Below are 10,607 nucleotides of genomic sequence, written 5' to 3' on the forward strand. Positions count from 1 at the left end.
TCTGTATTCTCTCTGTTTGTCTGTCTATGTCTGCCTCAACCATTCCTATCTGCTTCCCCCCCCTCTTTCCAGCTTTTGATCACTTATTGCAGATTTCTATTCCAGAGCTGCAACTCTGGGACAAACATTACTCACCATCCCTTTCCAGCACTCTCACAGATAATAACTGTAAGCTTGAATGTGGTGGTTGATGTGACCCTCAGCTCTGCGAACAGCCGTCCAGATGAGAGCGCAAGGAGGATTTCTGCACTGTTGTGTTTATATTTCCTCCCTCGTAGCACCATGGATACCAGTCTGACAGTGCCAAGGTAGGACCACCTCATAAATTCAGAAACCTATAAATATTTGCCCGTGTTTTGAGTTCAACGCAAGCATGCATTTACATATCTAAAGGTGGTTTCGTAATTTATCTGCCTGGAAGCTCAAGGACCTGATGCTTGGTGGTCTCGGTGAACAAATGGGATTTTATATAACGGCCAGCAGCAAATGAGCACACGCCAAATGTTTCCATCACTGGAAGCATCAACACTGAAAAAATCTAGCTTTGTGATGGATCATTTGCACCAAGAAAATGGCAATGAAAGCATCACCGCAAATGTCAAAAGTTCAATCGTTTGCAAAAGCAAGAAAAATAGGTGCAATAACCGTGTTCATCTCCAAACTGTGGATGTGGCTGTTACACAGTGTAGCACATTCCTCCACACTCAATAAACTGAGCTAAATCAATATGTCAAAGAGCAGACAGATAACGCTAAGCCCAGACATAAATCTTCACCATCTCTAAAATCTTTTCATGTGGTATTACTCACAGGCCATATTCTCTTAAGTACAGTAAACATTGTGACAGGTACTTTGAGCTGCTGGTTCAAGAGGACACAGGAAAGTGGATTGTGCTTTAAGCCTTCGGGGCCCAGAAGAAAAGGAAAACTCTTGAGTGAAAATGCTGTCATGAACAATGAAGGCTTGCTTTAATAAAACATAAGCACAGCGTGGTAGCAAACCGCCCAGAAAAGCTGGAAAGCTTTCTCAACTTTGGAAACATTAAGGTGAGACATCTGAATCTCTCAAATATTCTTTTTTTCCCCCCACATGAACTCTTTGCCTTGCATTAGCTGGTCCCTTTTTCTTTCCTCCCAGTCGTGAAGAAATCTGGGAAAATAAAGCTTTTCGGCTTTCGTTCAGCCGAGGAGAAAAAGGGGAGTTTAAGCACAGATATGAATGACTCATAGAAAAGTATGCCTGAGTAATGCTAATATTATGCAAGAACATACCTCTCTTTCTTTAAAAACACAGCTCTTTTTTTTTAAAACAAACTGTAAATTTATTTGTATCACCAACAATTTATTGGACTGAATTTAAATAAAATTATTTCTCATAATATTCCAGAAAAAGACATAAAGCATGACAAAAAAAAAAAGAAAAAGAAAAAACATGATATTTCAAAAAAAATAAATAAGTCCAGAAGAGTGAATGACAAGCTCTTTTTGGATGAAGCAAGTTGTGAAAAAAAACAAACATAAAAACCCTCTTTGTGCCAAGATTTACATGTAACTCATCAGACTTCCTTCGGGTTTCAGTCTCCTTGGGGGTGATTTTTGGCCTGAAATTACTTTTTGAAACTCCCACACCACTGCTGAGGCCGCGGAGACAAACAGTGTGATTTGACATGCCCCACATTCAGCTGTGAATTTGCACATTTATCGCAAAGAGCATGATGAGATGTTGCATTGCAAGATAATTGACCTCCTTTGAAATCATTACAGCGATTAATCACAGTCATCAGAGTAGTGTGAATTTGTTCAGAAGTGATGTCACTCTTCACTTTGGTCTAATTTTGGTGTTTAAAAATGATGCAACGGTACACATTAGCATTGTGACAGATACACTGTTTATAGTGAGTCAGAGTGCAGCCAACAGTCTTTGATTGCAACGTATGTGTTAGAACATAAAGATCGAGCTGCTCTGGCTGTGCTTTGTTCAAACAAGCCACCGCTTTACATGGAAAAGAGTTTGTAGCCCCGCTCTGGAATTAGTACCGTAAGGCTACTAAACAGCTGACAATATTTTAATATCAAAAATTAGTCTGAAGTTCATTTGCAACTTTGTTTTAAGTAAATGATTAAATGAAAAAGAAAACATATATGACATAGTCATTTATACCCTGTTTAAACCAAACTAGTTTCAGTCAAATACAGTAAGAGCTTTCAGTGGAAAACATGTGCAGATTCAACACTACTGTACTACTAACAGCCACTTACAAAGAGAAAACACTAGAAAAGAAGACATCAGAATGGTTTAGCTTCTAGTCTATATTGATATCTTTATTAACAATCATAGCCATGTTTTCAACAATGGAAGATTTATAAATATTTTTCTTTTGATTCATAAAAGTTGTCTCGGCACTTATGGTATGATTCCAGTTGTGGGAAAAGAAAAACAATCTAAATGTCCTTAAAGAGTATAGCACTTTGTGAAGCACTGAAATCCAATCAACAGCTTTTTCTTCAAACAGGAAATCCGTTATGTACACGATGGCTTTCTTTAAAGAACCCAGATCTGGTTCTGGAGATACTGAGCACTCGGCAGGTCCAGAAACCATCCACAGAAGGCCACCTAATTGATCATCTGGCCTGGCGTTTCCCTTTGTTGTTGTTGTTTTTTTTTAAAGGCAACAAGATCCCCACACCAGTCTGGAACCCAATCTCAGATATTCCATGCTCGGTTGAAGCTCGTACTTGTGACTGAAGGCCGCCTCGCCCTTCTTTCTCCCTCCTGTCCGACTCCTCTTGCACCAGCAGAGAGGGGAGAAAAGAAAAAACTGCCCCCGAATACTTCCACACTACACAGCATCCAGACAGAAGGGGCCAGCGATTTCTGTCCGCCCAGGAGATTTAGGTGTTCAGGCTAAGGCCATGGGGCACCAGGGTTCCCCCCTCACTGAAGCTACATCTGATGACTGGGTCAAGCCCACGCTGGTGTACAGGTTATCCTGTCCCGGGTACTTCACGGCTGAGCCCGAGCCCGTTCCCTCCCCCGAGCTGGACAGCACAGAAGAACTGACCTGCAGCACCAGAAAGCACAGTGTTAGCCTAAAATGCACTCATTCCAGGTGTAAAACAAACATTCTCTACTTGGAGCGTGATTCACTTTTGACTTTTGGACTGAGATGCCATTTGCATTACACAAGTGTGAAAAACAGATCCTGACAAATGTGAAGCTCATCTTACTGTAATCTAGGAGTGACACTGGTCAGCAGCAGTCACCACCACAGAGCATCACTAGTCATTACACACCTGCTGTTTGCTTTATTCACCACTAAATATTCACCTGTCAGGACAGACTGTGGACAAACTAAGTCTGACTGTTAAAATAATTGTAAGGATGGTATTTACTTTTTAACACCCATATTTCTGTTGAATTGTTAGAAGTTATGTGCCATATCAGAAATGTGTCCTATCATATTTTTTTATCTGTAGAATAAAATAAAATAAAGTAAAATATAATAAAATAACGTCTTACTCCTGACACCTGTCCAGAGGGTGAGCTGGTTTTCGAGCAGTCTTCTGAATTGGATGAAGAGGTGGATGTGGGAGTCATGGAGACCGAGTTGTTATTTCCTACAAGCACACAAAACATTTTGTTACAATATTGTAAATCCAATTATAACTATCCATACTCAAATGAGCAGTAGTTAACTCACCAGAGGATCCTTTGGTTTTATTCAACGTTTTCGGTTTTCTTTTTCTCGTCTGGATTCCTTCTTTCTTCATGGCGAGCGGCCGAGGTACCTGCAAGTGTCATTCGGCTTAGCGCGCTGCGTCAAATAACACGATGAAAGTTCAATTTGAAGAAAATGTTGCATGAAATTTTACACTCACCCCGTGTAGTTTTGTGTAGAGGCCGCATGCGTTGCACACCGGCTCTCCCTCCGCGTTTCTGCGCCACAAGGTCGTGGTACTGGTCTGACAGTTGGCGCAGGAAAGGCCGATTCTTCTGGACGTTGACTGGAGACAGAAATTTAAAATCAGGGATTCAAATCAAACTTGAAGATTAAAAAAAATAAATAAATAAAAAATCTGTGACGCAGTAAAATAGCGTGGGATTCAAGTTAGGAGACGAAGGCGTTTTTGAAGTGCAAGCCACGCTCCGCTAATTTAATTGTATAATTTGGCTATTCATACACTATTTCCTAAGAATAATACAGCTCCTATTATGGCCTCCTTTTAACTGGCATTTACGAACGGCTTTTTACAGGATGTTCGTTTTAAGGGAGTCTGTACGTGACATCTGATTTCCTAGTAAAAACTGTGCGTAATGCGCGTAATGGCACCAGGAAAGATTGGCTCCTACTGTCGACTATTTAGATTAGGTCAGCCAACAGAAGCTTTGAATGGAGGTTCAGATAAAGTGTGAACGTCTGAGTCACATTTAATTAGTCAGTTAAATTAAAAATAATAAAAAATAATTGGCAGGCTTTAGCAAATGAATTTTGCAGCTTAATTATGATTGTTGACTGACGATTTAATACGTGATCTAATGATGGCCAGTTTGCATAAATAGCGATAGTCCCAATAAAACCGCCTAATAAATGAGTTTTCCCATCATATTTCTTTTGTAGATTTCTGCCCATTTTATAAGATAAATCACAGACTTCTTAAAACAGAAATTACCGGATTAAAATCCAAATTCTACCAAAGTCTGCATCTCCTCAGTCACTTTTAATCCGAGCATTTAATTAATATCATCGGCGATAACCTCCAGGCATTGTTTGAGGCAATTAGGCAGGAAACTGAGCAGTGAAGTGGCCCCCTGTCTCCTTACCGTCCTTTTCTGTGGTTTAATTAATGGCCGGCTCAGCCCATTCATTTTGCTATAAAGGCCGCAGGCGTTGCAGAGAAAGTGGCCCGTGCCGTCGCGCCTCCACAGCGGCGTGGAGATGGAGCCGCAGTTGACACACTCTCTGCTCTCCCCCATGTCGTCCAGAATATCTGAAACTGAAAAGAAACGTTAAATCAGACTCGCCTTGTGATCAAGCAAAAATATTTTATCGCAGAATTTGGTCTGCCAAATGACGCAAACACAGATTTCTCGCACTAAAATAATTATTTGACAGCACACCTGAATTATACCTTTTAAAATAGGCATGTTGATGTGACAATATAGCTTGAAATGTACGAGATGTTATTTAATTTTAGCTTTTTTTTTTTAAAAAATTAATTGAATATTGTGGTGAGTCCCAGGTTTCGCGCGCACAGTTAGGCCTGAGATTTATTGCAGGACTGAGACACACATGACCCTTCAGACCAAATCCAGTCCAATTTTAACCACACAAATGCTATTTTTTTGTATTTTACTAAACATAGTTTTGTCTAGTTCTCTGACATTTTAATCTCAGGCCTCCAAATCAGGTGCCGTCTCCAAAGCGCACAGACAGTTCAAGCGCCTGCATGCCTTAAATACCTTCATTTCTATTTTTCCATCTGAGCTAGTGAGAAGAAAATCTACTCTATCACCATGACCCATTCTGCTCTGAATTTTTCCCCCTTACCTCCGTTTGGTCCTCGGATCAAGGGCGCACCTCTGCTTTGCAAGGTGTGCAGCATCGTGTTATCAAAAGGTCCAGCGGTCCAAGGCGAGGGCAGCTGGGGCGCAACGTAAGGAGAGTAGGGACTGGCGTAGGTCCCGCTGAGAGGGCGAGAGAGGCTGTACTGGTCCCTGCTGCCCACGTTCAGTGTGTTACTGTAGCTGGTGTCCCTGGGCGTCCCGTTATTCATGGGCGGGCTGGGAGGGTAGTGGAAACGACTGGAGGTGTGCGGGCTGCCGGTGCTGTACGAGGGGCTCTCCGGGGTGGACTGAGACCACACCGAGTGACCGGAGACCGCGTGGCTGGGCTGAGCAGAGCCGCTGGCCTGCAGGTAGGAGAGACTGGGGATCATGGGGCCCACCCGGGTGCTGGGGACGTAGACGGGGGAGTTGGGGTTGGAGTGCATATAACCACCAGAGGAGGAATCATATCCAGTTTGGCCCTGGGCCGCGGCGATGGCCAGTGTTTGGTACATGTCGGACGGGTCCACCAGCAGGCTCGCCTTGTGCGCTCCGGTGGAGAGGACGAGTTTGCTCCCCTGGTCTAAATCCGTAAAGAGCGGGATGTCCTCGGTAGTGGTCAGGGTGTTGTTATGGTGTCCGAAGTGAAGGTAGGAGTGTAGAGATCTGCCGTCGGCGCGGCGGTGCCCCAGCGCGTCAAGCTCGCTCGGAGGCGTCCTCAGCTCCTCCGAGGTGGGACCGTCCCTCCTGCTGTCACCGGGCAGGTAGGTCTGCTCAGCCGGTGACCCTGGGCTGCTGGAAACTTCTCGCTTGACCATGGACCAGCTGTTGTCGCCCAGGTCCATCCAGGAGCACTTTCCATACACCGTAGGGGTTAATAAAAATGGTCAGGGAGTAGCCTACCCTACAACACAGAGAGTTGGAGCAGTTAGGAAATGAGGGGAAGTCAGCCTTTTTCACGGGGTGCAAAAGGACAACTGAGTTTAAAGTGTTTCCCAAAAACATCTGGGCAGAAACTCGACAAGTTTCTGGAAAGACGCAAACCGGCATGTCGTGTACAACTTGTTTTTATATGTAAATACACATAATTCCAGAGCAAACGCGTATAAGACTATTATCACTGACTCAGGATGATCTCTACTTTAAGTAAAACACATTCAGTCCACAGTGACTCCCAGAATGCGCTGGATCCATCCGTGTCAAATCCCTGTCCTCCCACACGCATACACACACAGACGAACACACAGCAGTCCACACACACACCCACCCACACACACACACACACACAACAGATAGGAAACAAAACGCAATATGTCTTCACAGCAAAAGAGATAACTGTTTGATAAGGCTGAGAACAGATAAGGGCCGAGAGGCAGGCTGGAGCGATAAAACAATACCCCCGAATTGATGAGTTGGTCAGGCTGCGCTCGGCACCACTGCGCCAGATGTTTGAAAAGCAGCCGTGAGAGTTAGAAGACAGGCAAAAAAAACTGAGGAGACATTTGACGCTTTCCGGGACATACCTGCTAGTTGTGTGCCATAGGTCGCACGCAAAGTTCCCAATAGTGAGCCGCTGCTTCTCTTGGAAGTACTGGGAAACGTTTGTGCGGGCTGACGAGGTTTATGAGAGGAGGCGCTAGCGGCGGCTGCAGGCTCCAGGAGGCGGACCAATCATGAGGAGTGTGAGCGACTGGAGACACGATGGGGGTGCCAGCCTATGAACTGCTCCAATCAATCACACCCAGAAGCGGAGAAGCAGAGAAAGAGAGAGAGAGAGAGAGAAAAAGATTACGTCTGAAACTCCAAATCATTTGCAAATGAAGTCAGGCTTCACTGAGTTTTACAAGTTTGGAGAAAGATGGAGCTCCACCCATTCTGCTTTTGAAATTCATCAACCGCTTTAATAACTTTCACAAGTGAGATCAACAGTTTCTCCTTCTACATGTTTGACATTTTTTATCTAATTTTTTTTTTTTGCTTCATTTGATTTTATTTTTTTAACCTCTCAGTAGTTTCCTTCTGTTGATTACAGTGGAGTAAAGCTGAACATCTTTATTCAACTACGAGTACTAAAGTGATTTTAGTTCACTTCTATGTCATTACACTTAAGAGGAAATGATATAAAAAAATGTTTAGTCACCTCACAGCTAACATCTCCATTTTTGAGTTTACATAAAAATAGCACGACCAGTTATTAGAATAGGATTAATTCTCATTGGATTAAACTCTCCAAAATGTTTTTAAAATGACCTAAAGATCAGCTGGAAGCCACCTCCACGTTAATTAACAATAATCTAATTACACACGTTTGTCTGCGTTAAACTCTGAACTTTTGTGGCATTTTGATAATATTTCTGCACTTATGCAGACTTTCAAAGCAAGACTTTCACTTTTATTAAGTGCTGTGCTTGTTTAAGATTTAAATTTATATCTTAATTCATAGTAAATTGGTTGATTAGTAATAAATACACAGTTCTAATAAAATGTGACAACTAAACAAATTAGGACTGAATTATAATGCAGATTAATCACCGTTAATCATCCACAGTTAGACCTCCCACGAATTACTGAACCATTCAAGAATCAGCTCATTTTAAAAAAAAGAAAAGAAAAGCTCTTAAACATTCATGTGAAAAATGACTAAGCTTTATTTTCAGTTGCAATTTCTTCTGTGTGATGTTTATTCGAAGGGAAAGTCTCAGTTTCTTCCTCCTTGTTTATTCTCTCCACTCTGTCCAGTGATCAATAAATCCCCTCCGCCCTCCATAATTGGTTTATTTAAGTCAGTCGCCCTCGTTGAGCATTAAATGGTTTCGTTCGTGTAGAAATTCAAACCCTCAGCACCTCTCAGCCTCCTCGCTTTGAACCGCGATAATTCGTTCACGCTGAATATACATCGTGATGTGATCAAGGTGTCAATTGAATCATTCACTCATTCGCAGGTCTTCTGGTGCGTATTCAACGGAGATTAACAACCAGGTTTGGAGCCACGAATTCAGCTGAACTAATCATTTACTGCAGATAATCGCTGCGTTCTTTCTAATAAAAAACCTGCAGCTGCTGTTGGAAGGCCCTGTTGTTCTAATAGTGCTGCTGTTGTGTCTTTGCAGTGCTTCACAAGGCGGGCTGTGTGCCTTTTTGTGTGTTTAATGTTACAATGAATCTCAGACCATCTACTCAGCAGCAGCAGCAGCTACAAATAGAACTTGGATTCATGTTTGGAGCCGCATTACTTTTACGCACGCAGGCACACAGCTCTCCATGCCTCTTCCTTGCTCTCAGTTCTACTGGACCAAACTGGACACAGCATCTGACCTCCACGGGGGCCGAAGAGGTTTCTGGAGACGTGGTTTTATCAGAGGGAGTAGCCCCTAGACTATGGAGCAAGCAGCCCCATGCGCTACCGTCTCCCATCCGTGCGTCCTTTCAGTGAGCAGTTGTCAGAGAGGTGCGAGAACACAAAATCCTGTTGTTTTTCTTTTCTCCTCTCTTCTTCTTTTCTGACCCCCGCCTCTTTTTTTTTCTTTTCACTCGCTGGCTGCGGAGCCTCGAGTTGATGAATGAGGTGTTTTCGCAGTAATGTCAAAGTGTGCTGCTCTGACACCAGCAGCCTGTGAGAAGAAGTGGCAGGACGCCGCCCTGTCTCCACATTTATCCAGACGCAGTCAAACAGTGTGGGCCTGCGTGGATGTCAGCCACGGGACAGAGGCACAGGCCTGGAATCTAATTATGGTTATCTCAGAGGGGAGAAAGAACTTTTTAAAAACGTATACACAGTCTGTAACTGCTCCCTAATGGGCCCATGTACTATGACTGCCACTAATAATAATAATGATAATAATAAAAGAAAATATTCGATTCAGTTGCGTTTTACTATCATTAGGGTAATTTATACTCTAATTTGACTATCGAAATGTTAAAATAATCAAAAGAAAAATAACTAGATATATTAGATGCATACATTTTCTACAAAAAGAAAGTTAAAAAATACTGTGAAAATTGTAGTTTCGTTAGAACAAAAATGAAAGAAATTGCTACTATTGCTACCACTAAAAATAATTATATTAATAATAATACTTTCTCTCTTTTGTTCCAACTTATTGGCATGAGAGCTTTGCCCCGGAGGATTTAATCAACACTTCACTAATACTGCTGCCCTTAAGGAGACGATGATGAACACGTAAAACATCAGATTCTTCGTTATAAAGTGATGAGATTCTTCCAAAGTGTACGTCAGTCATAACGGAGGCGGCGTGATGCGGACATTGTTGCGCAGGTTTTAAATTTAGCACCAGTCCTTCTTGGTGTTTGGAGTCTCCGTGACTCAGCGTCCTGATTTCTGTCACACAGGTCAATAAAAGGCTTTGTGGACATTTAACACGCCCAAACTGTGAGAACGTCAAATTTGTGATTAATGGGAAGCGATTCAGTGTAAAACATGCAGGAAAGAGACGATTCATCATTTTAATCACCTCGCAGCTCCCCCCCCCCCAATCTTTTTAAATCATATTTGGCTTTTAGTAAGGCTACAGACTAATATTTAGAATTTGATCTGCAAAAATATCAAAATTACTCCACATTGGGAAAGGATTTTGTTTGGAATCATTGAAATAAATTTATTTTTGTTTCATATTTGCATCAGTTTTATGATTAAAATACTGTAACTGAATTTAAGTACATGATTTGATTAAAATACAGACTGCACATATTGGGGAATTTTCTTGCATTTGGTGTTTTTTTTATTAAGATGTTCAATATAATGTTTATTTTTTAGAAACAAAGCAGTCCTATGCTAAAATGGGATGTCAAATAGCTAACTTACTTGACAGGGATGTAAAATGCTTGTCGTTTATTGTCAGTAATTCAACATTAGTGCATCAGTGAACTCCACAGATACTGGAAAAAAAAATCCAATCATTGATTTTATTTTTTTAAATACACGATAAAATTCCTATCAAAATAAAATTAAATCCTGTTGGTATGCAAACTTCTGTTACTGTGTATTTTCAGATACTATCCAGGTAGCTTCATTTGAAATACCACATGGGAAAAATTATTGGAAA

The 10,607-nt window shown here is 41.9% G+C and overlaps 1 protein-coding gene across 1 annotated transcript; it reads right to left on the reverse strand.

Annotated features, from left to right (window-relative positions):
- Positions 1 to 1,869: 1,869 nt before the first annotated feature.
- On the reverse strand, positions 1,870 to 7,235 carry gata6 (GATA binding protein 6). The gene is made up of 7 exons (XM_022191137.2): positions 7,068 to 7,235; positions 5,549 to 6,448; positions 4,822 to 4,994; positions 3,879 to 4,004; positions 3,701 to 3,788; positions 3,520 to 3,617; positions 1,870 to 3,061 (listed from the first exon to the last, which is right to left on the reverse strand). Exons 2-7 carry the CDS (start codon positions 6,387 to 6,389, stop codon positions 2,900 to 2,902), a joined length of 1,488 nt encoding a protein of 495 aa, XP_022046829.1. The 5' UTR covers positions 6,390 to 6,448; positions 7,068 to 7,235; the 3' UTR covers positions 1,870 to 2,899.
- Positions 7,236 to 10,607: the final 3,372 nt, after the last annotated feature.

The sequence above is a fragment of the Acanthochromis polyacanthus genome, chromosome 9 (assembly GCF_021347895.1).
Source record: "Acanthochromis polyacanthus isolate Apoly-LR-REF ecotype Palm Island chromosome 9, KAUST_Apoly_ChrSc, whole genome shotgun sequence".
NCBI lineage: Eukaryota > Metazoa > Chordata > Actinopteri > Pomacentridae > Acanthochromis > Acanthochromis polyacanthus.

Coding starts and splice junctions, on each gene's coding strand:
- gata6 (XM_022191137.2), bottom strand. CDS start 6,389: ATGGACCTGGGCGACAACAGCTGGTCCATGGTCAAGCGAGAAGTTTCC. Junction 3,618..3,700: donor TAAAACCAAAGGATCCTCTG/GTGAGTTAACTA, acceptor GTGTGCTTGTAG/GAAATAACAACTCGGTCTCC. Junction 3,062..3,519: donor CCTCTGGACAGGTGTCAGGA/GTAAGACGTTAT, acceptor CTGGTGCTGCAG/GTCAGTTCTTCTGTGCTGTC.